This window comes from Pituophis catenifer, unplaced genomic scaffold, assembly GCF_029215685.1.
Source record: "Pituophis catenifer annectens isolate HBS135680 unplaced genomic scaffold, rPitCat1.0.hap2 SCAF_16, whole genome shotgun sequence".
NCBI classification, from domain to species: domain Eukaryota; kingdom Metazoa; phylum Chordata; class Lepidosauria; order Squamata; family Colubridae; genus Pituophis; species Pituophis catenifer.
In genome coordinates, this window is record NW_027256896.1 from 11,635,873 (window position 1) to 11,657,675 (window position 21,803).

The 21,803-nt window shown below is 46.0% G+C and overlaps 1 protein-coding gene across 1 annotated transcript in view; it reads left to right on the plus strand.

Moving 5' to 3' along the window:
- The window catches only part of LOC139325357 (ankyrin repeat and fibronectin type-III domain-containing protein 1-like), a 298,146-nt gene extending 291,037 nt beyond the window's left edge, over positions 1-7,109 (plus strand). The window contains exons 19-22 of the mRNA XM_070955195.1: positions 78-244; positions 1,205-1,415; positions 3,496-4,151; positions 6,822-7,109. Coding sequence (XP_070811296.1) covers positions 78-244; positions 1,205-1,415; positions 3,496-4,151; positions 6,822-7,109 — 1,322 coding nt within the window. The remainder of the gene's footprint in view (positions 1-77; positions 245-1,204; positions 1,416-3,495; positions 4,152-6,821) is intronic.
- The last annotated feature ends 14,694 nt before the right edge of the window (positions 7,110-21,803 follow it).

A 21,803-nucleotide genomic window follows, 5' to 3' on the forward strand; every position in this document is an offset into this window, starting at 1 on the left:
TCAGTTTCTGCTTCTTGGATGCTTTTTTTTCTTTCTTTTCATGACATCCAATGTCCTTCCTTCTCTTTCTTTTGTAGTTCATTTCTTCACTTATGACCACGAGTTCATTAGGCAGTATTGCCAAGCATCTGCATTTCTGGAGCTGGAATCGCTCCTCTCTCAACAGAGCCTGCGGGAGGCCTTTTCGGACTCTGAACTAACGACTGCCAAGCAGCGGCATCAGCAAGTTCAGGATTATATACAGGTATGGTGAAGCAGGGAAGAGTGGTGCAGTAGCCTAGAGGTGGGGTTCTCCCCTCACAATCAGGAGCCTGTTCAATCCTAGGTAGCGCAGATATTTCTCTCTCTGGGCACACTGAGTAATTATCTGCTGCAAACTCTGCATTGGTGACAGGAAGGGCATCCGGCCAGTAAACACTCTGCTCCATTCAGTTGTCCCAACTCCACCCCGATGTAAGGGATTACGGAATCATTAAAAGACAAAAAAAAATTCATTTCATAGGTAACTTCATCATGGCTAGAAGGGAGTGGGGCTACTCTCTGCTTCCATGTTTACTCGTGCATCCATGAATACCAACGAGCAGTCAAAAGACGTAATGAAAACTCCTTAATTGCACAACGCATAGATACATGGTTTCAGTTAGGAGATAGTGAGCATCTAGAGCAAGCTAAGTCCAAAAACGCTAGAGAGTTCCCGGAACTCCCTGGCACTCAGAGAAATCGACCATCAACAGGCACATAGAGATAAAGAACATCTACATACCATTCAAAAAAGACAATCGAAAAACTAAAAGACCACGATCCCAATAGAAGAGAATATTTACAGTTCAGAGTTGAACTGTGGGGGTCTTTGGTGCTCTCCGAGCTTGGTGGTTTTCTTGCGGATGTTTCATTACCAAATTAGGTAACATCATCAGTGCTGGAAGGAAGTGGGGAATGGGACCAGAACACCCTGACCAGCAAGCAGTCAACAACCAGATAAGCAGAGATTAACATCAAGCAGTAAACAATACTCTAAACCATGGTTTCCTTTATAGAGTGCCTGACCCATTGCAACTTTTGCTTTGGCTGTTGGCTCATGGTGCCTTTTGACATCCTTATGGTTTCTACCAGAAACCTATGACAGGCAAGGTATGGTTAGTTGCGTGTTCTTGCAGACCTCTGAAATTCATGTCTGATCCTTTGGGTCCCTTTTCTTGGACAGCAAATGGAAGAGATTTGGCGAGAAATGCGTTGGATGATGGACGCCTTGCAACACGCCCGATACAAGCAACCATCTTGTGCCCTCCCACTTGTGTGGTTCGTCAAAGAATCGAGCACAGCACAAAACGAGAAAACTCAATCCACCTCTTCTCACTTAGACTTCCTTCCGTCGCCAACCCCATCTCCTGAAATGAGCCGTAAACTCAACTCTGGTGAGTGCTTATTATGTTTTTACAAGTTGGATCCCTCTTCTGGTAAGTGTCTTCTGCCTTAAAATTGGCTATTGAAACTCTCCAGAAAAAACTAGGAAAAATGTCTGTCTGTCTGTCTGTCTGTCTGTCTGTCTGTCTGTCTGTCTCTCTCTCTCTCTCTCTATCTATCTATCTATCTATCTATCTATCTATCTATCTACAGTATCTATCTATCTATCTATCTATCTATCTATCTATCTATCTATCTATCTATCTATCTACTATCTATCTATCTACAGTATCTTTCTATCTACTGTATCTATCTATCTATCTTTCCATCTGTCTATATTTCTATCTATCTATCTATCTATCTATCTATCTATCTATCTATCTATCTATCTCTATCTATCTATCTACCTACCTATCTATCTATCTATCTATCTATCTATCTATCTACTATCTATCTATCTACCTATCTACCTATCTACCTATCTACCTATCTATCTATCTATCTATCTATCTATCTATCTATCTATCTATCTATCTATCTATGAGCCACGGTAGCACAGTGGTTAGAGTGCAGTACTGCAGGCTACTTCTGCTGACTGCCAGCTGACTGCAATTTTGTCAGAATATTCATGACCAGGAAGACATGGTAACAAGGTCAGCCAATGAATAGGCATGGCAAGAGATCAGCCAATGGGAGCTGAAACAGTTCTGGAGGCTGGGCGTGGCTCCGCTCTGTGTGTGTGCAAAAAGGAAACTGAAACTAAGCAATTAAGCTCTGAGCTGTGAAGCTGCAGACAAGTCTGAACTCGTCTAGTCTGCCTCTCTGAACTGATCTGAAATTGAAGAACCACTCTTGGTATTGTATATATTACTTCATGTGTTATTATGTATGTGAAGAAGTTAATGAATCCAGCTGAATCGGTTTACCTGTGTGTTTCTGGATTTGATTTTTGCAAGAAACTCTGATAAATTTGGCAGTTCAAATCTCACCAGGCTCAAGGTTGACTCAGCCTTTCATCCTTCCGAGGTTGGTGAAATGAGGACCCAGATTGTTGGGGACAAGAGGCTGACTCTGTAAACTGCTTAGAGAGGGCTGTAAAGCAGTATGAAGCAGTATATAAGTCTATGTGCTATTGCTATCCATCCATTCATCTCGTTCATCTATATCTGTCTGTCTGCCTGCCTGCCTGCCTGCCTGCCTGCCTGCCTGCCTATCTATTTCTATCTATCTGTCTGTCTATCTATCTATCTATCTATCCATCATCCATCCATCCATCAAACAAAAATTACAAATTTGAACGAACCAAATGAAAAATTATTGTGTCCAAAATTTCTGTTCCTAAGCGAGACCGTTGTTAAGTGAGTTTTGCCCCAATTTTGCCCTTAATTTTGCTTGTAAGAAGGTCACAAAACGGGATTCACTGCAACCATCATAAATATGAGTCAGTTGCCAAGCGTCCAAATTCTGATCACGTGACCATGCGGTTGCTGCAACGGACATGTGAAACACGATCATAAGTCATTTTTTCCAGTGCTTGTTGTAGCTTCGGACAGTCACTAAACGGAAGTCGTGGACTGCCTGTACTTGGGAGCAGTGGTGGGCTTCAAAAATTTTAGCAAGGGGTTCTCTGCCTGGTTGCTGGGTGGGCGTGGCCATGGTGGGTGTGGCCTAGTCGACCTCCTGCACCATGGGGGGGGCGTTTTTGCCCTCCCTGGGCTCCGGAGGCTTTTTTTGAGCCTCCGGGAGGGTGAAAATGGCCTCCCCAGGCTCCCGGAGGCCCTCTGGAGGCCTCCGGAGGCCCTCTGGAACCGGGCCCGTTTTCTGGTAGGCCCGTTTTTCACCCTCCCTGAGCCTCCGTGCACGCCCTGCACTTCTCTGCATCCAAAATGGGCCGCGTGGGGACTCTTGAGATGGGAGGGGCGGGGTGGGCCCAGCCAGGAGTGGGATTTGGGGGTTCTCCAAACTGCACAGAATCTTAGCTAAAGGTTCTCCCGAACCCTTGCGAACCTCCAGCAGCCCACCCCTGCTTGAGAGATACCTGAAAATAGTAGAGATGGAGGCCGAAGTGACCTTTGTATCTTCTTCTTGCAGATTCACATGGGATCTCAGATGAGGAGGGGTCCTCAGAAGTGTTCTTAGCTACCGACAGCGATTATGACTCTAACAGCGCTCAGAGCCCTCGGGAACTTGACCTCGTCTACTCTTCTTCGGGACTTGAATGCTGCAGGAGAAGAACTCCCCGCCCCTTGAGGGACAGCGCCCCTGACGTCCTCCAGAGCCACGAGCTCAAGATGGCCCCCATGCCTCCTAAGGAGCCTCAGCCTCTCTCAGAGCAATACGACAGCGACTTCGTGCTTCCCAGCCGACAAATTGAGCTGCTGCGCATCACGGAGAAAAGGCAGGCTTACTGTGTCCGGACCAGCAGTCTGGATTTCCCCAAGCCTTTCTGTCACGGGGCCAGGAAGTCTTGTCCTGGTTCGGTGGACAGCTCTCCAACCGAGAGCAGGACTGCTGGCCACTGCAGCTCTGTGCCATCTGGAACGAGATCCGCTTTCAGTTCCAGCCATGATTGGCACGCGGAGAGCTCGGGGCCTGTGTTTCGGACACGTTCGGTAGAGTGGACTCAGACCTTCCAGGAGACCTCTGAGACGGGACATGTAGCAAACTGGGGCAGGTTGCCAGGTTCCTTCATCGTACGTGTATGCGCTCAATACGAAACGGGGCTCTCCAAAGAAACCATCGTCAAGGTACCTTTAAATTCCTGGTTTCGCCTGATCAGCATCATGTTGTAATGTTGAGAAGGAAGGGATGCTTATGTCCTGACTTAGGCTTCCCCCAAAAAGCACGAAGCAGAATCCTGGTCCCGACAAAACCCCTTTTATTAAACAAACAGTGAATTCCTCTCATTCACATCCAGCAAAGTCTTTCAAGGGAGAATTTATAGTCAGAGACCTTATCTGGCTTGGAGAGCTGCCAGGCCGATATCTTTAAAATTTGGCCAGGAGTCTCGGAGAGTCATGAACCAATTAGGCGAACTAATTGTCTCCTGCAAACTCCACTCCCCTTTCGCTCCTCTCTTATTCCTTCTGGGAGGGGCCCTTCCACCTGTGGCTTTACTCCCAAGTCGACCCTTGTTCTTTAGCTGTTCCCTTCGTCTGCGCATGCACACACTGGGAACAGGCTCCAGCTGTTCATCTGCCTCACTGATGTCTGACTCCGAAGGCAGTTGATAACTGTCAGACGGCCCTGGCCCCTTCTCTGCCTCCGACGCAGAGCCCTCAACAGAGCCTTCCCCAGACTCCAGGACTGGCCCATGTTCCTCCCCAACCTCCTCACTGTCTGAATATGCTGCCAGCTCCGCTGCCCGCTGATGGGCCACAACACTAATGGCTTTTCCCAAGTCTGGGCAGCCCTGTCCCTTTTTTAGTTTTGGGTCTTCTCCCCAGTGTCGGTATGCCAGAAGGAGCAAATGTTTCATGACACATTCTGAGCATATATCTAGATGTGGTTCTACGTACTAGAGTTTCTGCTTTGCAAAATGTCTTGGAGAGAGAAACCAAGAATACACATTGCAAGAATTTGCAAAATGTACAAAACTAAAAAAAAAAAAAATGAGGTTCTAATTTGATAAATATATTATCTAGGGCAGGGGTCCCCAACTTTTTGGACCTCAGGAACCACAAATTCATAATTTTAAATCCCGTGGACCACTAATATGATCTGTCTAATGACTGGCTGGATGGGCGTGGCTAGGTGGTCATGTGCCTGGGTGGGCGTGGCCAACTTGATGTCACTCACATTGAGGGGTGCCTCGCCGGCCTCTACTCACCCCTCCTGTCCTAGCCACTCCTCGCCTGCTCGCCTGGGCTCCTTAGGGCCCCAACAGGAAGCAGTTGTTGGAGCTAAGCAGCCACCACGAGAAAGAGTTAGCAAAACAGCTGGCTCAGTTCAAATTGGATCTGACCGAGAAGGAGGCTCAGCGGAAGCACCTCACTGAGGACTACGAGCATAGCTTTCCAAGCAGAGGGAAGACTTGTGGGAGTGCAAGGCCAGGTACCGGTGCTTGGAGGCTCAGCGGGCTGAGATGGTCAGCCAATTCCAGGCCATGAGGCAGTCCCACTGGAACGAAGCCCTCTGGCTCTTTGCCACCAGCGGCTCTTCCCTCCAGCCTTCACCCAAAGTCCCACACCGGGAGGCTGAAGCAGACCCGAAGTTGAAATTTCTGACTCACACAAAAAGACCCCAAAGAGGGAGACTTTCTGCAGCAACACAGGCACGTATCCGTCCCAGGCGCCGTAGTTTGAGGACCTCTGATTTGGTGCAATATTAAAAATACAAATAATTCTTCTGCGGACCACCAAAATTTTCTCACAGACCACCAGTGGTCCATGGACCACCAGTTGGTGACCACTGATCTAGGGGATAACAAAATAACAGAGTTGGAAGGGACCTTGGGGGTTCTAGTCCAACCCCCTTCCCTCAAGCCGAAAACCCTATACCATTTCAGACAAATGGTTGTCCTATCTCTTCTTAGAAAGCTTCAGTACTGGAGCATTCACACCTTCTGGAGGCAAGTTGTTCCACTGATTCATTGTTCTCACTGTCAGGAAATTCCTCCTTAGTTCTAGATCGGTTCTCTCTGTTATTAGTTTCCATCCGTTGCTTCTTGTCTTGTCTTTGGAAAATAGGTTGACTCCCTCTTCTTTCTGGCAGCCCCTCAAATATTGGAACACTGCTATCATGTCACCCCCAGTCCTTCTTTTCATTAGACTAGACCAGTGGTGGCGAACCTATGGCATGCGTGAAAGAGGTGGCAAGCAGAGCCCTCTCTGTGGGCACGTACACCATTGCCCCAGCTCTGTTTCGGGTCTCTACCGCACATATGCGTGGGTCTCCCGCCAGCCAGCTGGTCTTCGGGTCTTTGCCGCTCATGCACAGGTGCGCGCCCATGCCTTGCAGTTTGGGTGTGTGCACACCAGTGGTGGGTTTCAAAATTTTTACTAACGGTTCTGTGGGCGTGGCTCGGTGGGCGTGGCAGGGGAAGGATACTGTAAAATCTCCATTTCCTCCCAATCAGCTGGGACTCGGGAGGCAGAGAATAGATGGGGGCGGGGCCAGTCAGAATTTTTACTACCGGTTCTCTGAACTGCTCAAACTTTCCGCTACCGGTTGTCCAGAACTGGTCAGAACCTGCTGAAACCCACCTCTGGCGCACACACTTTGGACACTCGGTGCCTAACAAGTCCGCCATCACTGGACTAGACATACCCAATTCCTGCAACTGTTTTTCATACGTTTGAGCCTCCGGTCCCCTAATCATTTCTGTTGTTCTTCTCCTGCTCACTCTTCTTGGAAGACGCCCTCATTCTTGCATGTTCTTCCTCTTTTTCTCACTTCCCTTTTCTCTTTATGCACAGCTGCCCCTCACTAACAAGATGTCAGCAGAAGATGTGGTGAAGTTGGTAGTCCAGGAGACGAACGAGGTCTCGCGCAAAGTCCTGGGAAACGCCAACGCGGTCTGCTACGGCGAAGAACAGTTGAGCCACTTTGCGTTAGTGTTCGTATCGGATGACGTGGAACAGTGCCTCCCCAACAATTTCCTGCCCCTCTCCCTCCAAAAGGCCTGGCCGAATGGGAGATTCTGCGTCCGGATCAAAGACATGTCCCCTCTCTTGTTTCGGTATGGCCCAGCCACAACGGTATGAGGGGGGAAGGACACCAGAAGGAGAACAAAACACACAAGGACCACCCAACTTCCAACGAGCAGAAAGCTCATCACCAATGCTTCCTTCTGAACGGACACTTTCGGGCCAGATGTTGCGGGCCAGAAGCGTATTGGGCAGTGTGTTGCTTTTGTATGTTTGTGTGTGTGTGTATGTGTGTGCGTGCGTGTGTGTGTATGCGTGTGTGTGTGTGTTTTATTTTACCAAAGAGACAACAAGACCTGATTGTTATGACCTCAAGAAGTGAGGGTGAAACCCAGGAGCCTTTGGGGGGGAGGGGTGAAATTCGACTTTTGATCAGCCGAGACAACAAAGCTGGTTAGGGATAAAGAAGCAATATGTAATTATATATATTTTTTCAGAACAGTGTAGAGGAGAGAGAAATGGGGTTGGGGGCGTGCTTGAAAGAAATGCTGGGAATACACCAGAGCAGGGGTCTCCAAGCTTGGCAACTTTAAGCCTGGAGGGCTTCAACTCCAAAGAATTCAAATTCAAATTCAAATCTTTATTGTCAGTACACAACATATGCAGGGGTGAGTTCTAAATTTTTTTACTACTGGTTCTGTGGGTGTGGCTTATTTTGTGGGCGTGGCTTAATGGTCATGTGACAATTCTTTAGGATTTAGCAGAGGTACTTGTCTACCAGGCTTTTAACTGCTTGCAGAGCTGTACCGGTCTACTCATTTGTTTTTGCAGGCACCGGTCTACTCATTTGTTTTTGCAGGCACCGGTCTACTCATTTGTTTTTGCAGGCACCGGTCTACTCATTTGTTTTTGAAGGCACTGGTCTACTCATTTATTTTTGCAGGCATCGGTCTACTCATTTGTTTTTGGAGGCACTGGTCTACCACCACACTGCCTTTTAAAACTGATCAGCTGTAGGGCGGCCCTTTGAAGCCCCGCAGCAAGAGTTTAAACAGTTTTTTTCCTTCTAGCTGATCAGCTGGGACTCAGGAGGCAGCAATAGATTGGGGGTGGGGCCAAATAAAAGGTAAGAATAATGCAGGGGGGCGGAGAGGGGCGGGGGGCAGAACCGGTTCGGTGACATCATATCGTCACCGCTACCAGCTCGGCCGAACCGGGAGGAACCCATCACTGAACATATGTACAATGAGATTGGTGGAGCTCCCTCAGAGCACCCCACTAACACAATACAATTCACAGTGAAGACAAAAAAAAAAAAAAACCCTCACCCAATAAATCATATTAACAAAACACCCAGTCCTAGTGAACATGTTACACGTTGCAAGTCCATCATACTACGTAGTTATGATGTTATTTCTCATTCAGGAATCTGACAGCCCACGGATAAAAACTGTTCTTCAGCCTATTTGTGCGGCTGGCTATGCTTCTTCCCGATGGTAGGAGGGTAAAGAAGCTCAATGTCAGCGTTCCAGAAAAAAAACCCAACTCCAAGTAAAAACTCTGAAGCAAGCATTTTTTCGAATTTGCTTTGCTGGCTGGTGAATTCCGGGAGTTGAAGTCCTCCAGGCTTAAAGTTGCCAACGTTGGAGACCCTTGCACCAGAGGGTTCTCCAGGAAGGGGAAAAGGCCATGGCAATCTCACAAATTTTATGTCCTGTTACCTGTTTCTGTTTCGTTATACCTGGAAAAGTAGGAAATTGCCCTTAATTCTTTGAACAAACTCTCCTCTTTTTTAACAAAGCAGTTAATAAAAGACGAACACGAGATATTCGTCTTTTAACTGCTTTGTTCAAGTTGTTAAAAGGACTAACTGCTTTAAATTTCTCCTCTTTTTTTTTTTTTTTTTTCTTAATTCCATCCTGGCTGTTTTGTAACACAGGATTTTGTGGCGGCTCAAAATCTGCGGGAAGCTCAAGTCCTTTCTCTCTCCAAAGTTTAAGAGATCATACTTTTATCTTTGGGATTTAAAAAAAAAACCTTGGTAGGAAGACTGAATCAACCTTTCATTTCATTAGCACTTCCATTCTTAGAATGATCCAAATTGGGCGAACGGCAGGATTGGTTGGTTTTTTTTAAGAGCTGTGCTTTACTGTAAGACCTTGTTGATCCCTTTCCCTGATCTATCATCTCCTTCTTTTCTACTTCTCCATGGATTTTGGAAGGTATACAGATAAACAGTGATTGGGAGTCAACTGTAAAGTTGCTGGGATTAGGAATGTCTTCGTTCTGCCTTCTATTACAGACTTGGTTCAATATTGGGAAGCTATGACTATCCTTTTCTATCTCCAAGTGGAAAATGGAAACATCTGCCAAGCCAACCAGGTTTCCATCTTTCTTATAAACAAGAGTAGCATTGAACGGGTCAAGTGGAAATAATCAAGAGCATTTCTTGAGTTCAAATCACAGAACAGTTTATAATTGCACCTATAATGGTCAAAGCTAAATTGGCGCTAGATCAGGGTCAACAGAATTCTCTTGTGGCAACGCAGCGACTCCACGCTGATAACACTTTTAACCCCACCTTCTAGCTCAGCTCGTTCTCCTACAGAACGGGGGTCTTTACAGAAACTGATGTAGACATTCTAGTGGAAGCAGGGAGGAACTTAGCAATGACAAAGCACAAGCCAGTAAACATTCATTCCCCACCTTCTGCCTGAAAAAGGTGCAAAGATACCAAAGCTAAGAAGAAGGTTTCTTTGGATGGCTTACAATGAAGAGCATACAATCATCTGCAATGACTTTTGATTTGGTATCTCTTGTCCATTCCCATGATAGATAGCGCAGAATTTCTAGAGAAGAGGGGACTGCATCTTAAATTGTTCACAGAATTGTGTAAGAGCCTTCTGGGAGACCATTCCTAATTTCTTGGACCATGGCTAAGTCTTAAGTTCTTAAATGAATAGAACTTCGCAACAGCTGGACATTCACGTTTGAGGAGCACGGGTTCCAGCTTCCCAAATTGCTACTATTTTTTTTAATTGTTCCAAAAGTAGAAACCATCTCCACACTCATCCAAAAGACCCCCGAAGGCTGGGGTTGTTGCTTACTATAAGAGACTCCAAAACAATCTTGAAGGAACCATCTGTTCTAGAAGGTTGGTATCTCAGAGCCCTTAAAGACTTAATTGGTTGTGTAGTCTGAGAGATCTTAAAAATTCACACCAGAGAAAGAGAAATGAAATATTGCAGTGCAATATTTGCACTGCAAATTGCAGTGATGCCTAGCATATTAAAATCTACCTCTTCTCTATTGTCCCATTTGGGTTCCATTGAGATGATTGTTCTGAGTTCATTGTTAGAGGGATGCTGAAATTGCCCTCAAAGACTTCAGTGACAGGTACCCAGAACCAACTGTGAAATTACAGGACTTTGACCATGGACCATCTCATATTTCTTTCAGTTGTATCCCATCTCAATGAAGTAAAAGACCTCATATGGACAATCTGAAAGCGTTTTTCACTCCAAGCACTGAAGAGATCCAACCTTACGATCTAGTGAAATGGTTTCATCCTCCATTTTTCATCTCTGCCCATTCTCTGTTTGCTGTTTGCCACGATTAGGTCTCCTTGCAGCAGATTCTCCAGGTCACAGAGGATGGCCTTGGGAAGTTCTTCCTTCATAGCCGTCCTATGGATTCAGTCAGAACTGAAGAAGCTTCTCGGATGAAGAAGTGAAACGTCTTCAAGGAAAAACAAAAGTCCAGTTGCCTTTTGAAAAAGAACCTTTGGGAACATCCTTTAGATCAGCGGTCCCCAACCTTTCCAGCTTGGTGGCCTGGCCTGACACGGGGGTATGTGTGTGTGAGTGGCAGGTGCACATGTGCGTGCTCAGCTTCGTGTATGTGAGTGGTGGGCGCATGACCTCCACTTACATGAATGGAACTTTGCACACGAGCACAAATGCCCTCCAATCACACAAGTGAAACTTCATGAGTGCACACTTGTCCAGCTTCCCCACGGCCCAGTTTCAAACAGGCCATTTGCCCTCCCTGGGCTCCAGAGGCTTTTCTCGAGCCTCCGGGAGGGCGAAAATGGCCTCCCCAGACTCCGGAGGCCCTTTGTAGGCCGGAAATGGGGCCGTTTCTTCCTGAACTTTCGGTAGGCCCCTTTTTCGCCCTCCCTGAGCCTCCGTGTGCGTCCTGCACTTACCTGCATCCAAAATGGGCCACATGGAGACTTCTGGGGTGAGGGGGGTGGGGTAGGTGGGGCCAGCCAGGAGTGGGATGTCGGGGTTCTCCGAACTGCACAGAATCTTAGCTAGAGGTTCTCCCGAACCCCTGCGAACCCCCAGCAGGCCACCCCTGGAAGAAAGTTCTCCATAAGACCAAAACAGACCTCTCAATGTCTGTCAGAGATACTGTCCATGTCGCAGCTTCAGCTACATATTATAATCCAGACTGCATTGTTCCGTTTCAGATTACACGTTAAGGAAAAGACATGGTAATACCTTAATTACTGCTTGGGGATCCACACCAGATTCTTATCATTATGGGAGTCGTTCACTTTAGCAACAAGAGTTCATCTTCAAGGAAGACGGCCCAGAAAATATGATCAAGTAAACAGCAAATAAGCTGGCATTAAAAACATTCAGACTGGTGCTGGCACCCTTCTGACTTCATATTGAGATGATTTTAATTGCTGATTGGGCTCAGTATAAGATAAGCAGATACAGGTAGTCCTTGATTTATGACTACGACTGAGCCCAAATTTTCCGTTGCCAAGGATGACAAATTATTAAGTGAATTTTATGCCTCATTTTATGGCCTTTCTTGTCACCGTTGTTAAGTGAATCACTGCCGTTGTTAGGTTAGTAATGGTGGTTAAATAAATCAGGCTTTCTCGTTGACTTTGCTCGTCAGAAAGTCGCAAAAAAGGGGATCACAGGATTCCGAGACACTGCGTCTGTCATAAGTATGAGCCAGTTGTCAAGCATCTGAATCACGTGACCATGGGGATGCTACAATGGTCGTAAAGTGTGAAAAACGGTCACAAGTCACTTTTTCCACTGCCGTTCTAACTTCGAACGGTCGCTAAATGAAAGTTGTAAGTCAAGGGCTACCTGTATATAAATGTTTTAAATAAAGAATATTGTAGAAAATGGACTCATCTCTATCAAGGTACAGTAGTGGCCAAAATTGTGGAAACCTTTTGGGAAAAGTGTATTTTTAATGGCTAATAACACCACTTTTTTGGGGGAGTTTCAAGATAATCCTATTCCACTGCTGGAATGGCCTGGGAATAGCCCAGATCTTAACCCAATTGAAAATCTAGGGAGCCGACTCAAGAAACTTGCTAGTCAGAAGCAACCCAGCAATAAAACCCAGTTAATAGAAGCAATCCTTCAATCTTGGTTTCACATGATAACAGCTGCAGAACTAAAAGACTTGATTCACTCCATGGGAAGACGTTGTAAGGCCGTAATTCATGCTAAAGGTTACCCAGCTAAGGATTAACTGACATGGGGATCATTTTTGTATATCTCGTTTTTCCTACATGTTTCACTTTTCTTCTTTATACTGTAACTGCTATTCTAATAGCAAATCCTTCATTAAAGTTATTGCATGACATTCTTGATTAAATTATCTTTCCATTGATATATAATTTTATGGTTTTACTCCAATAAAAGTGGGGTATTAGCTAGTTTTACAAAATACACTTTTCCCAAAAGGTTTCCACAATTTTGGCCACTACTGCATACTAAGGGATGAGAATTGATTGAGAGGCAAAATTAGGATGAGCAGGCAGGATGATGTAATTGTCCGAAGAGATATGTTGCTGGAGTATTTCAGTAGATAACAAACTTGAGGAATTGTCAAGCATCTCTTCCTGAATTCAAGAACTACCTATGCAGGCTTCTGGATTATCTTAATTATCCCTTAAACCTGACATGGTCTTGTTTCATTTGATCCACAAACCTCCTCCATGAATTTCCTCCCGTTATCTTTTCTTTCTCCGTTTCTGTAGTTGATTTGTGTTTGTCATCTTGTAGACCAATACTAGTGCCTTTCCCAACATGTCAAGTCTTCGTTTACAGAACTGGGGACTTATAGCAGGAACCAGGATCTGGAGGTTGCCAGGTAGAACATCTCCTGTGGCCAGGCTTGAGGCTTTGATCTGCAGCCCAACCAAGTAGGACATCTTCTGTGGTCATGGTTGAAACTTTGATCTAAAGCCCAACCAAGTAGGACATCTCCCATGGCCAGGCTTGAGGCTTTGATCTGCAGCCCAACCAAGTAGGACATCTCCCATGGCCGGGCTTGAGGCTTTGATCTGCAGCCCAACCAAGTAGGACATCTTCCATGACCGGGTTTGAGGCTTTGATCTGTAGCCCAACCGGTTTCAGACAGCAGCTTAGACAGAGATCAGAACCTATAAGAACCGTTGAGTTCTCCATCTTCCTCTCCTTGATGAGCAATTTCATTAACAGCAATACTATCTCAGCCTGTTGTCCAAGGTCAACTGTAATATCCATTGGACTATAATATTTGGGAAGACTGCTGACTCAAGAAGAGCTTTCCTGTGAAAATAACAAACAAGGATGCTTTGGGGTGGCCACAAGGTTGACCAACAGAAAAAAAATATAATGCCCTATTTCAAGAGAGAGAGATTTTATCTGAATTCAAGTATTCCCATCATCCCACAATCTCTTTCTGAGCTCTTAGCTCAGAGTTCTGGCCCTCTTAGCTCGGATTCTTCTCAACGTACTTCTTCTTCAGAAGATATTCTCAGTGGCCCTCAGCGATGAATAGTCTGTGTCAGGTTCTTCTTGTCAGAGTCACTGTACCTTTTACAGAGATCCAGGTATCTAAATTGAATTCTTTGTTCCCTGGGCAAGAGGAGGAAAAAAATATGTAATTAAACGATCAGAGATATTGCTCTATCAGTTCCAGGATGTTTGAAACCACTATGAACCTCATTCACGCATTACTTTCTCATCTGCCACTTTTCAAATCTATATATATAAAAGCGAAAAACACTCATGTAGCATCACGAAATCTCCAGAACCGTAAAGCCTACAAACTTAAAATTTGGCACGTATGTTCCTCTTGGCTTCTAGGTGCTCGCTTAGAAAGGATTTTTCGAAATGACCATCAGAGCATTAGTATTTCTTATATGATTATTAACATGCTCTGATGCTAAGGAGTTAGACGTGCTACTCCCCCTCCCCACCTGAAAATAACTGTTCCAACTGCCACTTGGGGATGGCCAGCACTTGACTCATCCAGCCTGTGGGCTGGGAGTTTGGAGAGGATCAATGGGGCAAACCTGAGGGAGAGAAAAGGATAAGTTAGGAGAGGCCTCTGTGGGGCAAGCCTGAGGGAGAGAAGGAGATAAGATAAGAGAGGCCTCTGTGGGGCAAGCTTGAGGAGAGAAGGGGAGAGGAGAGGCCGAACATAATTACTCATTAATTTTCAAGCTATAAATGTCAATTTATCAAGCCCGATCACATAGTTTAGTAGCGGAGCACAGGTATTCCTAGGAGTCCTAGGAGAAGGTCCATGCTTGTGGTTGGGCTCCCCTTCTACAGTATTTATCATCTGTGCTACTGAACGTGGTGATGGGGACGTGAACGTGGTTCTATCTTCTGCCCAGTCTGGTCTGAAAACGGTCCTCACCCAAGTATGGTTGAAAGTTGAAAACATCTTCCTACCAGGAGGTGGTTCTCTATCCCAGTTATACCATCTAGAATTAAATTAAAAGAATCAAACTCGGTGGTAACCGAAATGCTCCCCCTTTCATTCTGTTTCCACGGCCACAAAGACATCGCAGAGATGTGCAGAAGGCGGTTTGTGCTGTCAAAGGTGTGCTAAGAGGAAAAAAACATCCGTTGTGACCCTTTGAGCTGTTAACTTTCTCCTCCCTCCCTTCTCAGTTGCTGTTTTGTTTCTGTGAATTGTGAAGAATTGCTCTTGTACATCCAATAGCATGTTTCGTTGGCCGCGAGGTCTCTTTGTTCGCTGCTACTATTAACAGAACTGTGGTCCATAGTAAACACAGCTACACCGCTGAGTATAGTCCCATGTTTCTTCACTAATGCCCTTTGGGGGAAAACATCTCCAGACTTTTGATCTGGAGGTCATATTTTTTGAACCTGAGTTCTGGGAAAACACAGTCTTGGGGGCAGGAGGAAGAGACGTGTCCACGGATGCACATAATAGAGGATAATCCATCTCTAATTCTACTACATAGGAACTTGATCAATATTCTGCCCCAGCTACTGACCCCAAAGAACACAGCACACACAAAGTCTGTACAAACCTTAGTTTACTAAATTAAATCAGTCTTTTTCAAACAAAGGCTGTTAATTAATTTTCTTAACAGCCTGCAAGAATCCAAAGAAGAAATAATCGTAATCTTACTATGTTTGGCAGAAAGCCCAGAAGCAATTTGCAGGAAACTGATAAGAGAACTAAGATCCAGACGCGAAGGAGAGTGAACGAAGTTGTTCCCTGCAAATTGCCTCAGTCATCGTCCTTCCTTAAATAGGCTAAGGGAGTGGCCAAATAGCCCCAAGCCTTACTCTCGAGGAGACCTCCTCCTGAGAAGCCACTCCTGCCTTTTGGCAGCTCTGTGCGCCCGTGCATCGAGAAGAGCTCCTCCTCTTCTTCCTCTTCACTTATAGGAGCTTCTGGAGGTTCTGAAGGCCCTGGCTGAATCACCGCCTCTGGCACCACATCTTCTCCAGCCTCCTCATTGTGTGACTCGAGTGATAGCTGCACAGGCTGCTGACGCAGCACCACACCAGCCTCCTCACTGTCGGAATCAGCTACTAGCTGCACAGGCCGCTGATGGGCCACAATCCACTGATGGGTTGGGATTATCCTGTGAAGGATTGCAATTCAAAACAGGATGGGGGAGGGGCAGGGGTGAAATCTACTTACCTTCCCTACCAGTTTGGAAGTGCATGTGTTGTCCGCGTACACCCACGCGCTCTGCTCGTGCTTGTGTGTGCATCACATACACGCTCAGACCCTCGGCACATGCACGAACCCTTCTGCACATGCGCAAAGGGTTACAAAAAGGTTACTTCCTGGTTAAAACCAGGAAGTAATGACAACCGGGCAGGTTGTCCAAACCGGTCCGAACCGGTAGCATTTCATCCCTGGGGAGAGGGAGGGAATCTGGGAGAAGGACCGGAAAATGAAACCCAGCATAGGAATACAGGCAGATCTTTTCCCCAAGCGCGCTGAACGTTTATATAAAAAAATGAACTTGGCTTCGCAGCCGTGTGTGCGTGTGTGAAATAACATCAATCACGTTGCCTTTCATTCTCAAGCTCTCTTAATTTGTTCGCTAAGGCTCCAATCCCAAAACGTTTTGCAGGAAAATCCCCTCTCGGCAATTCCCTGCAGGATTGGAGTCACGGTGTCTGCACATGATGCCATCTTGAAAAGTGCCCGAAGCCATCCGCATTTAAATGTTCTTTTCAACAGTGTTGCTGAGTCACGCCAATCCGGCTTTTAATGCACCCAAGAGCCAGAACACAGCGATAGAATTCATCATCGCTGCATCTCAGACAGAAAACACGAGTCAGAGAATTTGCTAGAGGTAAAATTGTTAAATCTGGCAGAGGAGTGTTTTATTTCCTTGCATCACGTTGGGCATTTTTTTTCGATTTGAAATTTATTTTTTCCGTCCACTGAATTAAAAGGAGAGGTCAAGAAACCTCCTTGGAACAAATCATATAGGAAATGCGGAAAGAGCCTGGTGTCGCAGCAGACTAATAGCCTGTTATTATCATTCAGCTGCCTGCAATTACTGCTAGTTCGAATCTCCCCAGGCTCAAGGTTGACTCAGCCTTCCATCCTTTCTAAGGTAGGTAAATTGAGGACCCAGTTTGTGGGGGCAATAAGCTGACTTTGTATAAATATACAAAAGTATGAAGGCTATTGCTTAACGCATTGTAAGCCGCCCTGAGTCTCCGGAGAAGAGCGGCATATAAATCAAATTTAAAAAAAAAAATGCAACTAGAAAGTGATTTAAAGTTTGTAGAACCGATCCAAGCACAGCAGCTGCCATATCAAGGGGTGTTTTTCAGTGGTGGGTTGCCCCCGGTTCAGACCAGTTTACAAGAACTGGTAGTAAAGCCAGTGGGAGGCCCCGCCTACCACCCCGGATGCGATCTGTGCATGCGCAGAAGCTTCCCGTTACGAACCGGTAGTAAAGTAGAACCCACCCCTGGTGTTTTTATATATGATGTTGATTTTCATCCACACAGCTCAGATTGTGCTTTGTGGCAGCCCTGTGAAGTGGATGATGTTGATGTGTAAAGCTAAGGGTGAGGGGTTGCTTTGAATCAAAATGTCCTACCGCCATGTACGGTGGTTTAGTTTCTGCAGCAAAAACAGCGACCAGGTTCTGGGCTGAAAATATTCAGATGTCCAGTAAAGGTAAAGGTTTCCTTTGCACATATATGCTAATCGTTCCCGACTCTAGGGGGCGGTGCTCATCTCCGTTTCAAAGCCGAAGAGCCAGTGCTGTCCAAAGACATCACCGTGGTCAAGTGTCCAGCATGACTCAACACCAAAGGCTCATGGAACACTATTCCCTTCCCACCAAAGGTGGTCCCTATTTTCCTACTTGCATTTTTTACCTGCTTTCGAACTGACACTGAATCTGTTTAACAGATTAACAGAGTTGGAAGGGACTTTATAGGTCATTTAGTCCAACCCCCCGCTCAAGCAGAAGACCCTCTACCATTTCTGACAAATGACAGTTCAATCTTTTCTTGAAAAGCGAGGAAGCTCCCACAAATTCCAAAGGCAACTTCTGTTCCATTGGTTGGTTGTTCTCACTGTCAGAAAGTTCCTCCTTTATTTCCAGCTTGAATCTCTCCTTGTTCCGTTTTCATCCATTATTCCTTGTCTTGCCTTCAGGTGCTTTGGAAAACAGCTTGACCCCCTCCTCTCTGTGGCAGCCCCTCAAATATTGGAAGACTGCTATCATGTCCTTCTCCTCACTAGACTAGCCATGCCCAGTTCATGTAACCATTCTGCCAAACTGCTAGGTTGGCAGAAGCCGGGACAACTAACGGAGCTCACCCCGTTACTCGGCACTAGGGATTTGAACCGCTGAACTGCCGACCTTTCGATCAACAAGCTCAGTGTCTTAGCCACTGAGCCACTGTGTCCCTTAGATATCCAGTAGGTGGCATCAAAGTGCTTCGCTTTTCTTTATTGCATTGTTGTCATCTAGTGGCCACCCAGGGTATTGCAGACCAGATCTTGCAACAAAGGTTAAACCAAAAAGGCCCATAAGACAAAAAAGCAAATCAGGGACTGAAACAGGATTTCCAGACTTCCGAGTTGCTTTCAATCAAAAGCCACACTAGTGGGCTGAGAGAACAAAAACAAAAAACAAAAAAATTGCAAGACTTTCTCCTTATACATGCCTAGCAAGGCAAGCTGCCCAAGGGAAAGAGAAGGTTGATGCAATGATCCACGAACTGCACAAAATCAGCGGCTTGCAGTGTTGATTTAAGTGTTGTGTGCGAGCAGTTTCGGTGGCATCGTCTATACCAGGGGTCGGCAATCTTAAACACTCAAAGAGCCACAAAGGTGGTAACCGGAAGCCCCCCGTTCAGTTCTGGAGCCGACCGGAAGTCCAGTTCTCCCCATCATAGAGTCTCCTCCTAGCATGGCATCCTTTTTCCTCTGCTGACTGGAAGTCCAGTTCCCCCACCATAGAGTCTCCTCCTAGCGCGGTGTCCTTTTTCCTCTACCTGTCCTAACCGAACGTCCTATCAATCGTGGAGCCGACCAGCGACAGAGAGCCGCAGCAGAGGGATGAAAGAGCCACATGCGGCTCCAGAGCCGCGGGTTGCCGACCCCTGGTTTATACAGAGCCATGCAAATAGTAAACGACTGCTGTCCACCATATGCTGTCACCCCACCCCAATATTGTTGAATATATAATTAAAAGTTTTGCTCCGGAATGTGATATGAAGTCACATGCTTTGCTTGGCATAGCCGTAGAGAAATTCGGTGCCTTGAGATACCCTATGACCCTTTAAGAAGTCATTATTAATTTTATTATGGGTCAATTTGGTGTAGCTACCTCAATCTTCAGACAGGTATCTTACAGGTATATTTGCACTGCTTTGTTACGGAACTGTTTCTCTCAGCTGTGCTCCTCCTGCTGGCTGGGAGCCCTCATTCTTCCCCCCACCTCCTCCTCACCATTGGGAACCATACAGTATGATTACATCATAATAGTGTTAAAGGGGGAAAAGGATAATGGAAGAAAAAGGAGATTAGGGAACAGATTAAACAGGATCTCAAATCCCTGACTTCCACTATTTGAGTGGACAGTCCGCTTTTTTCACATTATGTTCACTATTTTTTTTTCACATTATGTTCACTATTTTTTTTCACAAAATAGTGGACATTTTTTTTTATTCAAAAGCTTTATGATGAAATGGTACGTAACCTAAAGCTGTACAGTCTAAGAGAATAAGGATAGGAGAATCGCGTTTTGTCTTTTTTTTCATAAGTTAGAATGAGACAAAGATCGAATATCCATTGAACTCGATTCTCCGAAAAAATTAATGATGAGATATATATAAATATATCATTTAATTGTAAAAAAATTTTTTATTTTTTTTACTACTTAACCCCACCCCCACCCCCACCCCCCGCTTGTCCGCTATTTTTTGGAAGCAGACCTGGCAACCCTACTTGGTAGTAGAAGAAGTCTCTTTTTTTCATGTCATTTCCATTGAGAACGCCAGAGCCATTACGTAGCAATACCTATTTTAAAGAGACAAAAAGGACCTGCAATGAAGACAACTGGCAAGTTACAGGCAATTCCAGAGGTGTGTTTTTTCAAGAGGCAACTGGACTTTCTGGTTTTTCTTTGAAGACGTTTTGCTTCTCATCCAAGAAGCTTCTTCAGCTCCGACTGGATGGTGGGAAATGGAGGGATTTGTATTCCTTGCAGACAGCTGGTCATTTGCATCCTTTTAAAGAGTCGTTGAGTCCTCTTTTAGCAACCTTTTTGTCATGTTTAGCAACCGTTGGCAGATTTAAAAAATGACTTTGCGACCAATTCTCGCATTTACATCCATTTGTCTGCAAAAACAAAGGAAAGCTGAAGTCAGATCATAAGCATAGCGGCAGTTTCATTAACAACCTTTTCACTTAATGCCAAGTTGCCAGTCCTGATTGTGGTAGCTAAACAAAGACTACCTATAGGGCAGAGGTGTCAAACTCAAGGCCCGCAGGCCAGATACGACCCAGATACGACCCATGGGGTGCTGGAAACATTGAAGGACCAGCCCATGGTGCCTCTGCCAGTGAAAACAGAGCTCGGGAAGGACAGGTGAGGCCATTCCTGAGCTCTGTTTTCACCGACAGAGAGTTGCAGGAGGCCGTCGCAGCCAAAAACAGAGTTTGGGAGCCCGTTTTCGCTGGCAGAGCACTTGGGCCACCACAGACCAGGGGTGGGCTGCTGTGGGTTCACAGGGGTTTGGGAGAACCTCTAGCTAAGATTCTGTGCAGTTCGGAGAATAAGAATAAGAATAATTTTATTTCTATACCGCCCTTCTCCCGAAGGTCTCAGGGCGCTGTACAGCCTATTAAAAGCACAAGACAAACATCAATTAAAATAATTTAAAATTATTAAATAATTCGGCTCAATTTAAAACCCCAGAAATTTAAAACACCCAATTTAAAATTATTATGTTGATAGCCCGGCCTGGCGGAACAACAGGGTCTTGAGTGTACAGCGAAATACCCGGAGGTCGGAGATCTTACGCACTTCCGGGGGCAGGAATCCCCCCCCAATCGCATTCCTGGCTGGCCCTGCCCACCTTCCCAGGAGTCTCCACGCGGCCCGTTTTGGATGTAGGTAAGTGCAGGGCGCACGCAGAGGCTCAGGGAGGGTGAAAAACGGGCCTACCAGAAGTTCGGGAAGGCCTCCAGAGGGCAGTGGTGAAATGTGAAATTTGTTACTACTGGTTCTGTGGGCGTGGCTTGGTGGGGGTAATGTGACTGAGTGGGCATGGCCAACTTTTTTTTTTTTAACTTTTAAAACCATTTTTTCTACAACGTCTTTTGTTTTCTACAACGTGCGAAGAGGTTGTAAAAAATGCTTTTAAAAGCCTCTGACGATCCCAGCTGAGTTGCCTGATCGTCACAGGCTTTTTTTTCCTTTTAAAACCATTTTTTCTACAACGTCTTCGTGCGAAGAGGTTGTAAAAAAAGTGCTTTTAAAAGCCTCTGACGATCCCAGTTGATCCACACGATCATCAGACGTTAAAAAAATTTTTTTAAAAAAGCCTCTGATGATCGCGTGGCTCAGCTGGGCATGGAGGGGGGGCAGGGATTTTTGCTACCTGTTCTCCAAACCATCCGCCGCCATCGCTACCAGATCAGGCGGTTCGGTCCGAACCAGAAGCATTTTACCCCTGCCCGAGGGCCTCCAGAGCCTAGGGAGGCTGTTTTCGCCTTCCCGGAGGCTCGAGGAAAGTCTCCGGAGCCTAGGGAGCCCAAAAATGCCCCCTCCACCATGGTGCAGAAGCTGACTAGGCCACACCCACCATGACCATGCCCATCCAGTACCCGGGAAGAGAACCCCTTGCTAAAATTTTTGAAGCCCACCCCTGCCACAGCCCCCCCCCCATGAGTAACATTGAGCTACCCATGCCCACCCTGGCTAAAACACCACCCTGACGCGGCCCTCAATGAAATCGAGTTTGACACCCCTGCTATAGGGTGAAAAGGAACTGTGGCTTCATTATGGATCCTCGCCAA